Genomic DNA, 21,118 nt, shown 5'->3' on the forward strand with positions numbered 1-21,118 from the left:
ACTGCTGACCGGGTTCAAACATTAATATGTTGATTGTAAATGAACAATTAACTCAGCTGATCAACTACTGAAGGTCAACAAATCCACCTAAAAAGATTGAATGAGTCTACGAAGGGAAACTGTTTTCAAACCCATTCTATTTGGCATTAACAATTATGTGCTTTTAATTAACATGAATAAATACATTAATATGCCTTATTGTTAGTTTCATATTGTTTCATGCATTAGACATAATTTAAAAAACATAAACACACAATAAAACCAACATCATTTAAACGTAAAGTAAATAATAATAATAATAATAATAATGATCTTTTAAAATGTGAACAACAGCATTCATTGAATATGTGTTATTTACAAATATTATTTATGATTATCTTATGGGTTCTTTCAAGTCAAACTTTCTACAGGCAGCGACTATATTCCACCACTAGGTGACAGTATTTTAAAGATAACCAATGCCATAGTCATAGATAGATAACTAACGCAACTACCCTATGGTGTGTGAGCGAGCGAGCGAGCGAGAGCATGTAAGTTAATATCCCGCAGCACAGAATCGTTTCAAATTCAGGTTGTGCAACTTCATATACGGAAAAAAGGTTCCAACTAATGCCTTTAAAAACCTTTTTTAATTACATTATTTTAAACTGCCTTCCTCTTTTCCTCTCCTCCGATTTTTTGCTCCGACCATGGTTTGAGTTTCAACCAGGCACATTTATTCTACATCCCTTGAGCCTATTCAACCGCACCTCTGTTCTTCCTCCTCCCCCTTATCCCCTTCCTCCTCATAGTGTAGTTCTTAGTCAAATAATGTGACGGAATTAGAAACATTTTAAGTGAGTCACTTAAGCATGTATTTTAATTGAGGTCTACTTTGATGTTGATTGAAACTCCCTTGTCCTTGTCTGTGTTGGAATGCAGCCCGTCTCCATAGTCGCACATTCATATAGAAACATTCCAAAGTGATTGGAATGAAATGCCTTACGGTAAGAGAAAAAAATATAAATAATGTAATAATAATAAGGGAGAGACAGTGCTTGCGCAATCCAAATAGGGAATTTGAATAATAATTTCAAGAAAAAGCCCAAAAGAAAAAGAGAACATATTAATAATAAAAGAGGAGGGATTCTAGCTGTAGTGTATTCACTTCATGCTACACAGCACAGTGAACAATGCTAGAGAGTGAAGCAACAGCCACTCTAGTCTTGTTTTCTGGCTGACACACAACAAAGATCCGAGAGTGGATATACAGTACATAAATATAAGAATGCCTTCGATCTGCATGCACAAAAAAACAGTACAATGTGCAACACAATTACCATAATGTCAAGGATCCCTCCCAAACGTTTCATAATTACATTTTTCAAACCGGGCCAGTGTGAAAAGTTTGAATGTGCTGACACTGAAGTGGTAACCTTGACTAGAGGCTAACTCCTGAGGAAGTTTCCCAGCCAGACAATAGAGTCTCTGAAGGCCGGTCCACAGCTACATTACAAATTAAGTTAGACCCATATTCCTCTAAAGGACAGTGTGTGTGTGTGTGTGTGTGTGTGTGTGTTTCAATTAGTGGTTTGTGGGTGGAGATGGGTTCCTCAGAACTCCCTCTTCAGGATGACAAAACAATCAATCGTACCAGTACTAGACTCTTGGCCAAGTTAAACTATCATTTCTTTCATAAAGCACTTCTCAATATACCTTCTCAATTGATGATCACAATTATTATATTGTTTTCCAGAAGACTTTATATTATTATAACCAATTCATAAAACATACCTTTGGGTGGTTTGTTGTGGTTCTTTATACTAAGAAAAGATTCCACTACACATACAAAATTACAAATGACTCACAATAACACACACACACACACACACACACACACGCACACACACACACACGCACGCACTTGACTTTGAGCGGGGCTGTGACAAGGGCACAGGGCCATTAGTGTTGGGGACAGTTTAGATATTCAAATAGAGGAGCTGGCTGCCAAACAGGACCTTAATGAAGAGCTGGCCACGTAATACGCCATAAATCTCCCCTCAAAATGTGCCTTATCTCTTGCTCCTTCCATTTCTCAACGCCTCTCGTCTCTTTTTGAATTTCTCCATTAGCCTCTACCTTCCACTGTCTTTATTGAAGACAAACACACACACACACATCCTGAAATTAAAGGTGCAGCTTGTAGAATTTGGTCACTTATTCACTGGGCAGAAATGGAATATAATATTTGTAAGGATCTTTTTATTGGTGTATAATCCCATGAAAAGAAGAATCTTGTTTTATTCACCTTAGAATTAGCCCTTTATAGCTACATGGGGAGCGGGTCGCAATGTTGCACCGCCATGTTTCTACAGTAGCCTGGAATGGACAAATGGTTGTAGAGAGGAAACATTTTCAATTTGAGAATCTTAATCGCTGTCTCACTTGTAAGATATGACCTGTAGTTTTACAGACAAATAAACTTTTTTGTTAATCCAAAAGGGTAAAAATGCAAATCCCCCCCCCCCCCCCCACCTATTCAGTCAGCTAAGGAGTCTTCCACCGGTCTGAGCTTACCGATAACGCTCACGCACGCACGCACGCACGCACGCACGCACGCACGCACGCGCACGCGCACACACACACACACACACACACACACAAGGTGAGACTAGATTACTGTGTGTTTATATGCGCACCAAATGCAACAGAAACGGTTTGCCAGTTTTATAGCAGGTAATCAGGGCCCGGTAAATTCCCGATACAACCAGATAAGACCGGTCTACGAGAGGTCGCATCGGATCAGTTTTAGGGTCTATTTTTATGGCCCACTGTGAATGAATATGTGAAAGGCTCCATGAATGAATGGATGGATGGTTTTTGCATACATTTCTTTCCATGGAAATGATTTTTAGGAATTGAAGAACTTGTCAACCCTGAACTTTGGACTGCATGAAGAACAATAATTAATGATAATTAATTGTATGCAATAATTAATTAAATAAAACCCATTGTCAGGTATAGGTATCCTCTTGACCAATGAGGTAGCCGGTGTGGTGGTGGGATCGTGGGATTGGCTCACATACATCAAGTCCACTGAGCAGAAAATTGAAATGGAAATATGGTCCTTGAATCCCTGGTTTACCCATCTGTAACCCCCCCTCCCCCACACACATGACATGTCATCTCTCTCAGGGACACTACTTGCCTCACACACTCACATGAGCGAGACATACAAACGCACACATATACAAATACGAGCACACTGATGTACACATGCACGCACAGGTTTTAAAATGTTTAACATTTTAAAAGTGTTTTGGATGTTGTGGTTTTGGTTGAAATACACAAATGGTCAACGACAGTTGAAGATGGTTCTCTCCTTGTTGCAAAAGGATTGTACAATTGTCAATGAACAATAGGTTTCTGTGACGGCCTTAACCTTGTGGGTTGCATTGTATTGAGTGGAAAACACCCTATGTTATTTACAACATAAAGAACCCTGGATCAATATCCTTGTTCTTTCTCATTCTCTTGAATGAGAAAGAACAAGGATATTGATTGAAATTGATTGAACAGTCTATTATCATCTCCTACGTTCAGCAGAGAGGACATTTATAAGGTCAAGAGCTGCAGAAATCAGGCGTTAAAAATATTTCTTTATGGTTTTGTTACATTAAAGGGTAAGTAAACTCCCATATTAGCAGGTGTAAAGGCATTTGGAAAATACACACATTGGGCTCCATAGGAGCAAGGGGCGTGGCCTACACACAGGTCAAACTCACTCCAGCTAGTGTGTGCCGCAAATGGAACAGCATTCTGGAAACGTTTTTTAAGCCGGAAGTAGCAGACTTCTTGTACCTTCCCCCATAGAACAATTTCATACATTTTGTCAAAAATAAAATGATTGTTCACCAACACTTTGTGAAACCCAAATGGAAACGTTTCCAACTGAAAAAAGGGATATTGGTGTTGACTTACTCATTAAAATAAGTTGATTTAATATATAGATATACAAGTTGAGAATTTGCATCTACAGTGCAAGGTTAAAAATGTTACCTCAGAGTATGATTATTAATATCAAGAATATTGTGTGTGGCAGTATCTTCAACAAAGGTTGAAGTATACATTTAGATGATGGATAGATTTAAGGTTGGTTAAAAGCAAGAAATGCTGGTTGGTCATTGCTGCCAATCATAAATATAATTAAACCATATAAATATTTAAAATGGAAGAAACTCTCCAAGATGGTGTTTAGATAAAAAACCCTTTTCTTTAAAATGTATATGTCGTTGGTGCTACCTAGTAATATTGATCACCTCCAATCATCTTCCCCAGCATTCCTTCCCTTACCATGGTGTATATATATATATCCATAAACTGAAAGGAATAATTCACTCTCAAAGTAGGCTACAGTTCTTTATAATATATATATAATATTGTTGTGGGGAAGAGTGGTGCAACCTGGGATTTGTTATTGTTACAGAATGTGAATTTTCCTTTAAACCCCGAAACATACCAAACCACCTCTTCTCTATTCATGTAGTAATAACAGCCAGAGACACACAGAGAAAAAGACAAAAAGAAAGCTTTGAGTCAGATGGAAAAAGAACCTCAACCGTGTGCAAAAGTAAACTAGGATCTCTTTTATTTATTTTTTCTTCATTTTTATAGATCTATTTTCATCTGTTTCCGTTTGTCGTATTTCTACAGAAGTCCTTTAGGAGTTCCTAATCATGCGAGGTGCAGCTTCAGTGTGGATAGGGCATGCAAGGAGGCTGGGGCGACCGAGGTAGACACACACCTGGCGCCAAGGATGGAGAGAGAGAGAGAGAGAGAGAGAGAGAGAGAGAGAGCGAGGTAGAGAAGACAGAGAGGACAGAGAGGTGAGAGAGTGTGAGAGAGAGAGAGAGAGAGAAATGAAGACAGAGAGACAGAGAGAGGACAGAGTGGTGAGAGAGCCAGAGAGAGAGAGAAACGAAGACAGAGAGACAGAGACCGAGACAGAGAGACAGAGATAGTGAGAGAGAGAGCTATTTGGGGCAAGGATGGAGTTCCCAATGTACAAGACCACCCTCCCCCCCTGCCGCCCCTTTTCGTCAGTCAGACAGTGATTCCCTTCCCACCACCGTTGCAACCAGGGTGGGGGGTGGTGGGGGGGGACGGGGTGGGACGGGGTGGGACTAAGCCCTCTTTGAGGACGAAGAGAAGAAAGCGAGAGAGGAAGACGGGGAGGGAGGGGGAGCAGTTCAGTTCTTGCTATAATAGTCGCCATCCAATCCGCAACACGGGGGATGGTTTACATCATGACATCATCAGTTGACATCTTTAGTGCAGTCCAAATAAAAAAAAAAGAAAAAAAAAAAAAAGAAGATACATACAAGTAGAAGCAGGCAGTCTTTACGAACAAACAAACAAAACAAAAAAACGTCTCAACAGTGGAAATTGATCTAGAAATCTATTGGGTCAGAGACAGAAGACTAGAAGTATATAGTAGAGAGAGTACATCAGAAAAGAGCAGGAACCGAGAGAGGGCGTTGAAGATTGAAGCGGGTGGGGACGAGAACCATTTCCTGTTCCTGGAGGGAAGGAGTTCACGGGGACACCAGGGGTCGTAGGGCGGGGGGCGGGGCGGAGGGGAGGGGGGAGGGGCAGGGGGTATTGCTTCTGATGGGGGTCATCACTCTGCCGGGGTGAGAGAGAGCTTGGTCCCACAGATTTCAGGGATGTGATCCAAATCAAACAAGGGTTGTTGTTTTTTTTCTCTTCTACTTCTCAGGTGATATCTTGTGTTGGTTTGCGTGGTTCCCCCCCCCCCCCGGGGGCAGGGGGGGGGGGACACTTCCTGGTGACTCGGGTGCTATACTCTCTCTGTGTGCATATGTCACTTCCTACCAAAACTAAACTACAATCTCCAGCTAGTACCAAACTCACAGGGCATCGCAGACACATTTACAATGCATCACACAGTTCAAACATCATATGGTAATATATCTATATAGATATATCCATATCTATATATATATATATAGATATATATATATATACACACACACATATATATATATATTTACATATATCTATGTGTGTTTATATATTAAAAAAAAGGAGTGTGACATAACATATGCCAACAACCCAGTCACCTCATAGTTACCGTGAGTGCATATAATGTAGGCTTGGGTGGCCCAGCCAGAATGCTACCTGGAGCTTGGGTCAGCCCAGTGGAGCCATTGCATTTCACATTAAATCCCTTCAACAGATCGGGAACAAAATAAAATCACAACTCACTGTCCCAGCAGTTTGACAGTAAAGAGTGCAGGTATGGATCGATTGTTGTTGTTTTTGTTTTTTACATTTTTTCTTTTTCTTTACATGATTAGAGCAAATGGTTTTACAAAGGTCAGAGCTTGTTTGTGGTGGTTGGCTATATACATGACATTTAGGTGTAGCTGTAGTATCTTTACAATTTGTCCACCTAGCAACTGACCGGTACAGGTGTTTCCAGGTGTTTTCTGAAGGTATCCTGAACACGAGGGTTCCCTTGTTCTTTACGCTTTTTTTTTTCTTTGTACAAATCATTCAGGTACAGTACATTGTTCAGTAGATCCCTCCCAAAAAAAAACTTAAATAATGCCAACAAATCTGGATTAAAAAGAGATTTGGAGAAGAAAAACAAAGTCTTTGAAAAAAGCAAGTATGGCAGGGAAAAACACACACACACACACACACACACACACACACACACACAGGGAAAGCATCTTTGGTGAGGATTCCACAACCTTTGCACACAGAACCACAACACACAGAGAGAGAGAGGAACACTCGGCTGGCGGCGCTCTTTCACTGGCTGTAACGTTCAGGAGGTCAAAGTTCAGGAGTTGATATTGCAGCAACAATGGGGCGAGCGGACGAGAGACGGGGAGAGGATAGAGATGGTGCTCCGACGGTCTTTCAACGGCACTGGCCGTGGGGGAGCCGAGTGACATCGAGGCGTCTTCCGGGGGCGGAGCTCGCGCCCGACGCCTTCAGAGCGTCACCCCTTGTCAACGCCGGCCGTCCTTTGGTTTAGCGGTTGGAGCGTTGGCTTCCCAAACCCCTCCTGGCACAGAACCCACGTTAGCGTACAAACACTGCAGAACGAGCTGAACAGGAAGTCCTTCCAGAAGCTAGCACACTGTGATTGCTTGGTGGTGTGGTGTGCAAACGGTGTGTGTGTGTGTGTGTGTGTGTGTGTGTGTGTGTGTGTGTGTGTGTGTGTGTGTGAAAGCTTCTCGACGATGTGGGGAACCGGCTTCACGGCTTGGGAGTGCGTTCCCTCTGATGAGATGCTGCACTGCAGTGTTTGAATAGAGTTGAGATGTACAGGGAGAAAGAGCTACAATCGCTATCTGGAGGAAGTGGGGGAGGGAGGGGAGGGAAGGGGCAATGTAAACGGGGGAGGAACACGCCCCCTTCCAGGGGTGAGAATGTGTCTATAGATCAGCGTTTCTTAAACTATGGGTCAGGACCCAAAATGGGTCGAGATCCAGTTGGAGGTGGGCGGTGCCTGACAACGCACAGAACACACAGAAAACACCAGGATTGTACTCCTTGCGTTTCAGAAAAGGATCGCCAATTCTAATGTTTTCAGCATTTTCTGAGTGTGCGGGGGCAGGGTCCAACGGACTCAAAGAAATTGTATTTTGGGTCCTGAAATTAAAAGGTTTAAGAACCCCTGCTATAGAGGGAGGTGGAGGCCTAGCCGTCTTCATCTCTGGGTCTGAGTGAAAAGGTGACATGGTGGACACACTGTGGGTTCCTCAAGGTGTTAGACGGTTCCTTGTTTCTGCTGGAACAACACTAGCCACAGCGCTGTTTCCATTTGTCCCAAATTAGAGAACCACTTTTCACCTAATCCCCGTCTACTCAAACACAACCCAGTTTAATAACCCAACTCCCCCGAAATCAAACAAAAATCATTTCAAACTCACACAGAAACATCTAGAAAAGGGAGCAAGGAGAGAGAGAAAGTTTCAAAGCTGCCTGTGGAGTAGCAAGATGCTGGCATTCATTCACAACGTTCCACCTCGAGACTTTGCTCCTAGTTCAGTTCCCATGCAAAGCCCTGGCGTGCAGCCCCTCCACACACACACCTCCCCCCCCCCCTCCACAGCCCACGGAGCCCACCCCAACCACAGGCCAACACTGGGAGATGGGGGCGGTGGGGGGGGGTGTCAGGAAGGGAAGGGAGTCATCAGCCTCTCACCGGTATCTCACCATGGTTCATGTTTTCATAAAAATGAAATGACAATGGCCTTAAAGACGCTTAAAAGACACGTATACAAGAATGAGGGGAATATTGGGAATCAAATGGTGAGGAATGAATGAATTGATAGAAATGATTAAAAATAATGCATTATCGTTAATTCATTGCTAAAAATATATCATCCTTAGTTTTTCATCTGAATAGTAATTTATAGTAATTAATACAAACTATAATTCATAGTAATTAATACAAAATATAATTCATACCAATTAAAATAGGAATATAGTAATTAGAATGATCGAGGGCCACAACTGTTCGGATCAGGTTTTTGTTTTTAATAAAGGCTCTAAGAAAAAAACACAACTAATACACGTTTTATAGTATTTAACCTTTTCTACTAGATTTACATCCTTCAGAAGTACGCATCGTTTTTAAATTAAAAGTAAAATAAAAAAATAAAAGGTACTTAATAAATCTGCCTGTATTTGTCTAGGTAAAAACTACATTTCACTCAACAGACATGATGTCTTTACTTAAAAAAACAAAACAAAAATAAACGTATAGGACTGATGAATGTAATAAGGAAATATTTGATAAAAACGTCATAAAAAATCTCCAAACATTTTAAATTCCAGTTTTAAGTCGATTTAGAACTAATAATCTTTAAAACAACAACAAAACAACAATAATAAAAAAAACCAGCATGACGTTTGAGGATTTTCTATGAGGAATGAGAACGAGATGAGGTTGGGGGAGGGGGTATCGTTGGTGAAAACACACACACACATACATATTCCCAATGTGTATGAAGTCCACACACACGCACCCCACCTCCCAACACACACAAAAACACACACACACACACACACACACACACACACACACACACACACACACAAACACACACACAGGTCAGCTCGATGGGAAGGGGGGGTCAGGGGGGGTGAGGTTGCATTCAGGCCTGGGTCAGAGGTGTAGGTTTGTGGTGGTGGGCTGAGTGTGTATTCACGTGTGTGTGTGTGTGTGTGTGTGTGTGTGTGTGTGTGAAGGACAAGTTAGTGAGTTCCAGAAGGGGTGGTGTTTAGATCATCTCCCCTGGTCCCCCTGCCCCCCCCCCCCCCGCCCCCCCCCACAACGCCCGGGGGACTCAGGAGGTGAGGGTGAACTGGTCCTGTTCGATGGGCTTCTTCACCCAGGCCCCCAGGCCCGCCTTGTGGAAGGCCTTGATCAGAGCCTGCTTGGCGTCGTGGTACTCAGACGCAGCCTGCTTGGCCTCGTGGTACGAGGCCGGCTTAGACACCTTGATCCTCAACGTGGAGGACAGCTGTGGGTGGGGGGGGGGAGAGAGGGGTGAGGGGGGAGAGAGTGGAGGAGAGAGAGAGAGAGTGGGGAGAGGGGGTTATGGGGGGAGGAGGGGGAGAGAAAGGGGGTGGGGGGGGGAGAGAGAGGGGGTGAGGGGGGAGAGAGAGAGTGGGAGAGGGGGTTAGGGGGTGAGGGGGGAGAGAAAGGGGGTGAGGGGGGAGAGAGAGAGGGGGTGAGGGGGGAGAGAGAGAGTGGAAGAGGGGGTTATGGGGGAGAGAGAGGGGTGAGGGGGGAGAGAGGGCGGGAGAGAGAGAGTGGGAGATGGGGTTATGGGGGGAGGAGGGGGGAGAGAGAGGGGGTGAGGGGGGGAGAGAGAGAGGGGGTGAGGAGAGAGAGAGGGGGTGAGGGGGGAGAGAGAGAGTGGGAGAGGGGGTTAGGGGGTGAGGGGGGAGAGAGAGGGGGTGAGGGGGGGGAGAGAGAGGGGGTGAGGAGAGAGAGAGGGGGTGAGGGGGGAGAGAGAGTGGAAGAGGGGGTTATGGGGGGAGAGAGAGGGGTGAGGGGGGAGAGAGGGGGGAGAGAGAGAGTGGGAGAGGGGGTTATGGGGGGAGGAGGGGGAGAGAGAGGGGGTGAGGGGGGGAGAGAGAGAGGGGGTGAGGGGGAGAGAGAGAGTGGGAGAGGGGGTTAGGGGGTGAGGGGGGAGAGAGAGGGGGTGAGGGGGGAGAGAGAGGGGGTGAGGGGGGAGCGAGAGAGAGAGGGGGTGAGGAGAGAGAGAGGGGGTGAGGGGGGAGCGAGAGGGGATGAGGGGGGAGCGAGAGGGGGGGAGAGAGAGAGTGGGAGAGGGGGGTTAGGGGGTGAGGGGGGAGAGGGGGGTTAGGGGGTGAGGGGGGAGAGAGAGAGGGGGGGAGGATGGAGAGAGAGAGAGGGTTATGGAGTGAGGAGGATGGCGAGAGAGAGGGGGTTATGGGGGAGGAGACAGGGTGAGGGAGAGGAGAGGAGGGGAGAGGGAGGAAGGTAGAGGGAAAGGAGAGAGAGGGAGAAAAGAGGGAATACAAAAACCATGCGGTCACAGTTAATAATGGAGGAGTTATTAAATGACAGAAAAGTTGGCCTCAAACCAAGCACGGCGAGTCTCTCCAATGTCACTCCCCCTCACTTTCTGTCAAACTGTCTTACAATTGATCCCCTCTCACTCTTTCTGTCCGTCTCTCCCACTCTGGCCTCCTCTCACTCTGGCTTTCTGTCTCCTTCTCTACTGTGGGGGTGTAAATATTAATATAGATCTATTCTACAGTGGAACTCGGAGTCTGAAACTTTCTGCTCCCTAATCACATTCTGTGTTTCAAGGATTTCACAACTCGTCGACCATGTCTGACAGAAGAAAACAACAGATTTCAACTTAGTTGAAAAATGTTTCAACCCCTAAATTCACTTTATTAAACTCAACTCAAGTGTACAAAATATGTAAACGGAAAGATAAATATATCTTAATCTAGATGCTTTCATCTTCACTCATTTTGGCAATAAAACAGAAAATGTAAGATCTCCATAATCAGTGCAATAAAAACTAAGAAGATTCAAATGTGTGTCAAATTTCAACGTGTGTGTATCCATTGCAGTACACACCTGGTCTATAGGTTAAATCAGGTTAAAAAAAGAAAATCAGCCTTTAAATCTGACACACACTCTCCCAGTCAAAAGGTGCTGGGTTCAATCCCCAATGTTTGCAGCCTACAGTTAAGCGTCTTAAAACAAGATAACCTGACCCCTACCTGCATATGAATGGCCTTGCATCGGCATTCACAATAAACGGCTTCTGATACAAAGCCTCTGCTTAAAGACTTCAATATTGCCGCTTTTCCACCGCCAGTATCAGCTCGACTCGACTCAACTCGCCTCGACTCGGTTCCAGGCGCATTTCCATCTAAAAAAGTACCTCTTCAATGTGGGCGGTCGTAGAAAATAACCTCTCCACCATGGGCGGGTCGTCATTAGGTTTTAATCATGGGAGACGCGATTCCCGGGAAATCAGAATCTGATCAAGACTATTTCCTGATTCCCGGGAAAGGTTATGATGGGAAATAAAATAAAATAAAAAGCGCAATGACTGCGCGTCTATTGTTGTCATACGGTAACGTTGATGGAGGCAAAACTCGAGCCCTGGGAAAGGAACGACACTAAAACTAAACAGTGAAACGCTGATCCTCCGGAGCCGGTCCGTGGACTCCAGCCACGCCGGACACACACAACCACGCGCAGCCTAACTCTAGCCCCGGGAAAGGAGCGACACACACGGCGAAACGCTGATCAGTGTCCCCCTCGGGAGCGGGTTCGTGGACTCCAACCACGCCGGACACAACTTAACTTTGAGTGATTATTCCCATTTACAGCCGCTGGCCAATCAGTTGCCAGCAGCCTGTTTACGTCACACAAAAGTACCTACTCCGCTCGCTTGGAACCTCGACGGAGGTAGTGCTAAAAAAAAGTACCCGGTACTAGGTACCGGGTACTTTTTTTGCCAATGGAAACGCAAAAAAGGCGTGGCGAGTCGAGTCGAGTCGAGCTGGTACTGGCGGTGGAAAAGCGGCATATGTAATCCCTGTGCTAAATGGTGCTGAGGTCCAGGTCCGATGCAGGGACGGGGGGACGGGGGGACGGGACGGTTGTTACCTTGGTATGCAGGCGCACCCAGCGGCTGTAGAGGGCGTGTTTGCAGAGGCGGGAGGCGCGGCCCACGTCGTCCTTCCCCGTGGTGGCGTTGATGACCTCCAGGGCCTGGTCGCCCACCGCCCAGTTCACGCTGAAGTTGGGGGCCTTGCCCGGCTGGCGAGCCTCCGCGTTGCTGATGCCTGGAGGAGGGAGGGGAGCGGTCAGAGAGCAGACAGAGCGGTCAGAGAGCGGTCAGAGAGCGGTCAGAGAGCGGTCAGAGAGCGGTCAGAGAGCGGTCAGAGAGCGGTCAGACAAACAGGAGGCAAGTAGTCGGACAACAGTCTGGCGACAGTCGTGAAATAGTGCGATAAGAAGGTCAGAGTCACAAGTCAGAGTACAACAAGAAAACATTTAGTCAGGGACAGTCGGAGAACAGTTAGCGCGAAGTGAGAGTACAGTAAGAGAAGAGTTGTGTGAGGGAGGAGAAAGTGTAGTGAACAGCTAGTAAACAGTCGGAACAGGTTAAGAGAAAAAGTCTGGTAAGGTACAGAACAGTCATAGAACAATGCGATTAACAGTTAGCGCAACAGTCAGAGAACCTTTACAACAGTCAAAACAGTCAGATAACAGTCAGAGTACACCCAGCCTCCACCCCTCTCTTTCAGCCCCCATAATAGGCAGCGAGACTCATCCGTCTACCGTTCAGGCAGAAGACGATGTCATCTGGAACAGATGTTGCGCATGATTTAGTCTTTTCTCCTTTTCACTCATTTTAGTAAAGAGATGGTGCGGGAAAGAGGCGGGAGATTGTGTGTGTGTGTGTGTGTGTGTGTGTGTGTGTGTGTGTGTGTGTGTGTGTGTGTGTGTGTGTGTGCGCACGCACGACAGAGTGAGTGACAGCAAGAGAGGGAGATAACGCGACAGAGTGCTTCTGTGTTTGCGTGTGCACGTACACATACATACGTGCGTATGTATGTATAACGAGACAAGAGGCGGGCATGCATGTGTGTGTGTGTGTGTGCGCGCGCGTGCTCCAGTCCTCCCGCCTCCATTAGCCGGGGAGGTGACAGATGATCACGAGGAGGAGGAGGACGAGGAGGACGACGAGGAGGAGGACGAGGAGAGGATGGAACGCCACGCCAGCGCCCTTCGCCACTGAAACCCTCTAAAGCGGAAAAGGTTAACGACCTTCCCCCGCCATTATCCCCGGAACAACCCGCAGAACCACAGGCCACGCGGGAAGGACGCCCAGCCAGCCAGCCCGGCCCGCCCACTCTCTTATGCCCCCCCCCCCCCCCTAGTCCTTGGGAGGTTCAACTCTGGTTCACCGGCACATCCCCTCAAGACCAGGACTGGAGTGAGGGGCTCACCTGGCCTCCGTGTGTAGATGGCCATTCATGTAGTGTTTGATTCACATGAACACACATATTAGATTCATAACTATAATAATTTATAAAGAATTATTAATATGATATTCACAAAACATTCTACATGGTATATAATCTTTTGTATGATTTTACTTCACATTATCTTATATGTGTGTGTGTGTGTCAGGGAAATAATGGTATTTCATATGATCTGAAAGGGTTTAGATAATTACTATTTTATATGGTCATGTAGATGTTCTTTAACTTTCCGGGTGTTGTGACAGATGAACTGACGGCCTTTGACGTATCACACATTAAGTCATCGAGTCTCGTCTCCTGTATCTACGAGACCTTTCACACAACGCTTTGCAAATGTTGACCCTTCACATAAACCAACATGATGAACCACATCTCACACACTGTATGTAAATGTCACCGCTGATCAATGAGTTCAACCAACGACCGCCACAGGTCTCCTCTGGCCCTGGGATGGCTCTGGAGAGAGAGGTACTGACCATCTCAGGGGCTGTTTACCGTTCACTGTGGAACATTTACAAAGAGAAACTAATTCCACGACTTAAGTTAAAGGCATGATCTGGAGTGGAAATAACTTCCAAAAATAAATATACAAAAAATAATGCAAATGTATAATAATCAGGGTATATAATCTTAAGTACACATTTTTTCCAAATCGGCTAAATATGAACTTCTGTTATTGTCTGGTTGTCTGGTTTAAATTCCCTTGCACCTGGCTCTCAGGTAATCTCATCTAATTCTGTTCTCCTGGTAGCCACTGTAAACCAGTCATGCATTTTGGCCAACACCTGACAGAACCGTATCTCCTTCCCTAATCTAACTCCCAACCTAATCTTATATATCAAAGCTAATCCCACTCTACTGTACAGTAGAGTATCGTAGGACTCTAAAGTAAGAGCAGTAATGTTTTTCATCACATCCACTCTCCCCTTATCCCATCTCACCTCAGGCTCTGTGCTCTAATACTTTTTTACCTTCTGCAATTGCACTTTATAATGACTCCCCTTTTAGCAAGGACAGAAGAATATTCATTTAAACGTTTGCTTAAGCTGCTTATATATATATCAAACTGTATATTTGCACACATTTTGTACTGTTATGAGTAACAGCTATACGCACATGGACCATCCATTCCACTGTTTCTATCCTAGGCTATGTATTGTGGCTCATGTTTTGTATAGGTGGGATATGTATGTATACATGTGTTGTGTTGTGTTGTGTGTATGTATGCTGGCTGCTGGAACACCTCAATTTCTCTGCTGGGATGAATAAAGTATATCTTGTCTTATCTTACTCGTGCGGCCTGAAAGACCTTGCAGAGCAAAGCACGGGGACCGTCCGGGCTGAACCCGGGAACTCGACTCACACACAAGAAAACACAGACAACAACAACAACAACAACGACAGACACCGAGACAAGACACTGACCGCTGAGCAGGGGCCTGTTGAGGCTGAACTGGGTGGGCAGCTCCTCGATCTCCGAGATGCGCTGGTACATGGCGCGGGAGAGGTGGTCGGCGTGGTACAGGCTGCCCAGGATGATGCTGGAGAAGTAGATGGGCTCCGAGAAGTAGCTCATGAGGGAGCCCTGCACCCCCACCACGTTCCACCTGGCCGGGGGAGATAAGAGAGGAGAGAGGGGTGTGTGACGGTGGGGCCGACGGACTCTCTGCTCCCCCCCCCCCACCCCACCCCAGCACCTCCACACTCGGCTTGGGGGGGGGGGGGGGGGCGGGGCTCGGCTCGTGTTAACGTTCAGTTCACCTGTGTAATGCGACGATACACCTGGTCCTCGCGCGTTTTCCTTTTTACAGGTTCAAAAAGTATGAATGAGTGAAATGAAAGCGTGAACAAGTCAAACACAATGACATGAAATGACAGCGTTGCTCCTTGCTACGGGCGCGTCTTGTCCTAGCAGACGAGCCAGCCTTTTTGGCGGAGGTTTGTTCGCTTTGCCTTCGGCGGCTTGAAGGTAGGTGCGTACGGGGCGACGCGAGCTATTTCAATATATCATTACACACACACATGTGTACACTGGGATGGATCCAATTTCATTCTCTCCGGCATTCCAGTGTATTTCCAGGCCGTGTCATTAAGCAGCTCTCCTCCCAGTCACTAACCCATTGACACGCTCTGTGGAGCATCACCTGCCCAGGCCCGGGCGGAGCCCCGCCGGCCTCACGCACACACACGCACACGCACACACAGTCAGACAGACAGACAGACAGACAGACAGACAGACAGACAGACAGACAGACAGACAGACAGGGACAAGGAGAAAGAAGGAGAGGAAGAAAGAGAGTGAGGTGAGAGAGGGAGGGAGGGATATGAGAGAGAGAGAGAGCGAGAGAGAGAGAGAGAGAGAGAGAGAGAGAGAGAGAGACAGAGAGAGAGAGAGAGAGAGAGAGAGAAAGAAAGAGGGGGTAGTAAGAGAGAGTGAGAGAAAGAGCGAGGGGGGGAGAGGGAGGTGGGAGAGAAAAATATGAAGAGAAAAAAGAACGAATGAGACGGGGACAGAGAGAGAGAGAGAGAGAATAGGGCGAGATAGGGGAGTTTGAAAGAGATACTGAGATAGGTGAGTGCAGGCGAGAGGCGGAGGGCCAGGGAGTTACAGACAGACAGACAGACAGACAGACAGACAGAGAAGGAAAGGCAGCACTACGAGACCATTACTGAGCAACAGAAATAAGACAGTGACAAACATCACTGATGAGGAGCTGGGTGCTGTCAGGATACAGGCTGTGCTGTCTGTGGGTGTGTGTTTGTTTGTGTGTCTGTTTGTGTGGTTAAGAGTGTGTTTGTGCCTGTGTGTGTTAGAGTGTGTGTGTATGAGTGTGTGTGTATGAGTGTATGTGTATGAGTGTGTGTGTTAGAGTGTGTTTGTGCCTGTGTCTTAGAGCGTGTTTGTGCCTGTGTGTCTTAGAGTGTGTTTGTGCCTGCGTGTGTTAGAGTGTGTTTGTGCCTGTGTGTGTAAGAGTGTGTGAAATTGTGAAATTAATAACATAGAGGTTGCGTAGATAGTGGAAATGAGGCCTGGTAGACCTGGGGCCACCAAACTGAAGCATCCAATAATAATATTCCATACGCACCATGACAGAGAATGCAACTCACTCTCTAGGGCATTGAAGCCAGGTAATTAGTATAGGTATGACAAAGAACGTCAATACATTTTGTCTCCTGCAAACACTCTCCGTCTCCACACACACACACACACACACACACACACACACACACACACACACACACACACACACACACACACACACACACACACACACACACACACACACACACACACACACACACACACATCATTGTTGTCTTCATTGTTGTTGTGCTAAACATCACCTCCACCAAACCGGCTGCTGCCCCACCCTCCCTAAGCCAGCTACAACTGGTAACAGAAACTCTTACAAGCCCCATCACCACTCTGGTTGAACACACGCACAGCTGTGGGTGTAGAGAGATTGCAATAATGACCCTTCAATTCACTGTGCTGTGAAGCAATGATGGACCAAACGGACAGGTGTGTGTGTGTGTGTGTGTGTGTGTGTATGTTTGTCAGATGTATTTGTCATTGTGTAAATAAAAACAAGCACATTTTTCATATTTACAAAAATGGATTGAGAAAATGTGGCTGGACTCATAGTTTAAGCTGAATAGAAGAAAGAGCGCATTCACAATCAGCCGCAAAGCCCCTTTTATAGCACAGTACCATGTGACACGGCTGGCACTGAAACTACTCTGATCTACCGTCTTAGTGTGAGAGGAACCTTCTTCAGAGATCTACAGCGAGCACTCCGTCACCGCCGGGCGTGACTGGAGACAGAGACGCAGCGGGAGGAGGAGGAGGAGTTATGAGATGCGTTTATCCCCCCATCAGAAGGTAAGACACAGCGTTGCCTTGAACATGGACAGATACTGAAGACACAATGAGTTGCCAGTAAAAGTGCCTGAAGGACCCTTGGGCCTATCAATCTGGTCCGTCCCTGCCAGGGGAGAACACACCCCTGGGGGGACAGTGTGTGTGTGTGTGTGTGTGTGTGTGTGTGTCAGAGCTGTAAAGCAATATGTCACCTTGTGAAGAGAGGCCGGAAAATAATGAGGAATGAACACAAAACTGGAATGTCTGAATGATTTATGTGTGAAATGCATTCAGACGTGGAACCTTCATTGAATTAAAAATAACTGTGTTTTTCGGGAACACTCTTTTATTTTCCTCTTGTTTTTGGTTGGGAGAAGTGTTCTTTTCAAACTTATAGTTTGGTATTTGGTAGAATAGAACGGGGCAAATTGAAGCAACAGAAATAGAATAGATAATACTAGATAACACTTAATCATCCTGCACTTGGGCTTAATCAAAGCACCTGAAATGGGCAGAATTATTTTGTTCTTTTTTAAAAGACATCTCATTATGTAGTTTTGATCAATTTCAGATAAATAAGAAAAAATATATGTATCTGAATAACAAACTGCCTAATGAAATAGAAGAACTTCAAAAAGGCAGGGAAGTTTGGTTGAGTTAGAAGCAGACAAATGCCAGGGATGAAACCCAGGACCAAAGGGGACAGGGATTACACCAACAACCTTTGGGATGGGTATCACACCCAGTACCTTAGGGACAGGGATGGCACCCAGGACCTTTGGGACGGGGATGGAACACACAACCTTTGGTACGAAGACCGTCAGGACCTATAAAATGGGGATTGACCTCTGGGATGGGGATTGATCCAACAACCTATGCGACGGGTATCAAACCCAGGACCATGGGACGGGAATTGTACCCAGGAACGGGAGGGGATCAAACCCCTGACCTTTTCGGTAAGCAGCCAGGACCGATAGGATGGGGATGGACCTCTGGGATGGGGATGAAACCCAAAAACATTCGGGACGGGAAGCAGGAAGCGATGGGACTGGACCTACCGTGCGATCTTGTCACTGCAGGACATGGTGAGCAGGCGCTCCCCCTGCAGCACCCCGTCCCAGGTCTGGATGGTGTTGCTGGACCTCACGGGGATGGTTCCCTCCCCAGACTCGATCTTGGTCCTCAGCTGGCCCCGCGCCTTCCTGTTGGGGTGCCGGTCGCCCTGGTCTGAAAGCACAGTGACAACCAGTTAGGACCTGAACCAGTTTAATGAGGATGGTGATAACTGTATTTATTCATAAAGGTCAGGTCTCATTGAGGCCAACCTCTTCTGCAGGAGAGACCTGATTATCATCATCACACAAAAAGTTGAATCCGTTAACCTGATTCCGTTAATAACCATTTATTACTTGGTTAATTGAATAACAATACATATATGTTGGTCCAGAAATGATGGTCCCTACAAACTAAAACGATGACCCAATACATTTTACACTATGATGGATGGATCCTGTACAATATCGACTATTGATTTGATGACTGTATTGATATGACGGCTGGCTGCTTTTCCTTATAATATTCCCAATCAGTCAATATTCTCATTGACTGATTGTTAATTGTTCTATTGACACACAAATATAAATCGAATCAATCAATTCCTCTTTCATAAATATCGCCTGTAAGTGAATAGCCTTGCGAGATAGCCTTCCAGATATGCTTAAGTTAAGGTTTTGAAATGAATACGATGATCTGCAGAGAGACACTGGCAGGGTTTTGATGGAATCCCTAGGCTGTAACTACACTACGTCAAACCATAGGAGACTCCAGTGATAACCACCGATAATCAAGCCTTGAGACGCGAGACGGCACAGCGGCCAGAAAACTATTAGCTAATCTTATTTGATCTGTTAAAAAAAAGACAAGTTGATGGTCGTATCAGAAGGAGCCATTATTCAGCGGAACATTATTAATGTGTCCCGGTGCTATACAAAGCCAGCTATCTCTACAACGGCTAATTCAGTCGAGCCACTATTCAAACCACGCGTACAGACGGGGAAAGTGTAGAGGGTTGGGGCGGAGGGTGGTAAATCACGTGAGATGGGGAAGACTGATGGGGGGAGAGAGAGAGAGAGGGAGAGAGGAGAGAGAGAGAGAGAGAGAGAGAGAGGGGGGAGGGGGAGAAAGCTGAGGAGAGAAAGAGAGGAGGGAAGAGAAAGAGGGGGAGGGTAGAGGTAGGAGAGGTAGGAGGGGGGGAGTTGGAGTGGTTGGGATGAAAGAGTGAGAGAGAAAGGGCGAGAGAGATTTAGACAAAACATGCTAATTACTTCAGCTTTATTTGAAAGGTGTTTGTTAAGCGCATTCGGACAGCGTAGCACAATTCTAATTAAATGAAACGGAGCACAGAGAGTGGAAACAGAGAGTTAATTGAATGAAAATAAACAGATGTCGATATTGAATTTGAGATTCAATTAAAAATATGTCAGAGGGTGTGAGGAGGAGGGGGAGGCGGAGCAGGAGGGGGTGGTGAATAATAGTGTAGCCACTGTATGGGGACTGTGTTTTACGCCTGTTATCAAGACTGAGTTGAACCGCCAAGCGAAGTGTGCACGTGTGTATGTGCACGTGCGTACGGCAGCATTGCAGAATCTTCTACATTTCATGGAGGCGACTCAGCATACCCCGTGATTCTGCTACTTAGTATTAATCATTTAGCACACTGTTTTGTGTGTTTATCTGAAGCCACTCCCTATTTACTATTTAGCCATTTAGTAAACAAACGCTTTTATCCATTGTGAGTTGAGATATGTCCTACAGGAGCAGGTTAAGAGCATCCTTGCTCGAGGTAGACTGTGGCCATTCAGGATCAAACCCGGAACCTTTTGGCAGGAGGCTGAACACCCGGACTACGACACTATTCTGTCCCTGATGTAAACCAATCGGAAACAAGGGGCCGGACGGCCCCCCCCCCTCCCCTCCCCCAGCTGTGAAGTTCAGGGTTTCATTCCTAAATGTCTGCAGTCTAACCTGCCGTCACCCTTGAGCAAGACTCCCTCACACCCAGCCGCTCCTTAATAACGGTGCTCCAGTCGAAGTCTGCGCCCTGACTCGTTATGAATCTCATCACCGGAATGAACCTGTGTCTCATGGGGCCGGTGAGAGGGTGTCGTGTGTGTGTGTGTGTGTGTGTGTGTGTGTGTGTGTGTGTGTGTGTGTGTGTGTGTGTGTGTGTGTGTGTGTGCGTGCGTGCGTGTCCGGGTACCTTCCATGGCGGCCTCGTGGGGGGAGAATATGCGTGCGTCTCCGCAGGGGGAGGTGCTGATGTACAGGTGGAACTGGACGTTGTCCTTCAGCCGGTAGCCGCGCTTGTCACAGCGCAGGAATATCGACTTCTGGTGCTCCTCCCGGTTGTTCCTGCGTGTGTGTGTGTGTGTGTGTGTGTGTGTGTGTGTGTGTGTGTGTGTGTGTGTGTGACGGGGGAGGGGTGGAAAATAAGCAGAACAAATATGAGGATTGTATTCTGAACAGTCCCACGTCCCAGTCCAATGACCTGGAAGAAAGGGTATTTATTTTATTTTTTTAGGCGACAGAATGAAGGTAGTACACGTTTGTACTCTGATTAAAAACTCTGACACTGACGCGTGCACATACCCAATTTGACCTTTTATTTCATTACACACG

At 46.3% G+C, this 21,118-nt stretch overlaps 1 protein-coding gene across 2 annotated transcripts in view; it reads right to left on the reverse strand.

The window, feature by feature from the left end:
• Nucleotides 1-8,621: 8,621 nt before the first annotated feature.
• The window catches only part of adarb1b (adenosine deaminase RNA specific B1b), a 111,928-nt gene continuing 99,431 nt past the window's right edge, over nt 8,622-21,118 (reverse strand). For both annotated transcript variants that reach the window (XM_084478427.1, XM_084478426.1), the window contains 5 exons: nt 20,700-20,851; nt 18,499-18,667; nt 15,004-15,185; nt 12,194-12,372; nt 8,622-9,548 (listed from right to left, as the gene is read on the reverse strand). In XM_084478427.1, the coding sequence (XP_084334553.1) occupies nt 9,372-9,548; nt 12,194-12,372; nt 15,004-15,185; nt 18,499-18,667; nt 20,700-20,851 (859 nt within the window). In that variant the 3' untranslated portion in view covers nt 8,622-9,371. The remainder of the gene's footprint in view (nt 9,549-12,193; nt 12,373-15,003; nt 15,186-18,498; nt 18,668-20,699; nt 20,852-21,118) is intronic.

The sequence above is a fragment of the Micromesistius poutassou genome (genome assembly GCF_964030765.1).
Source record: "Micromesistius poutassou genome assembly, chromosome: 14".
Classification (NCBI taxonomy): domain Eukaryota; kingdom Metazoa; phylum Chordata; class Actinopteri; order Gadiformes; family Gadidae; genus Micromesistius; species Micromesistius poutassou.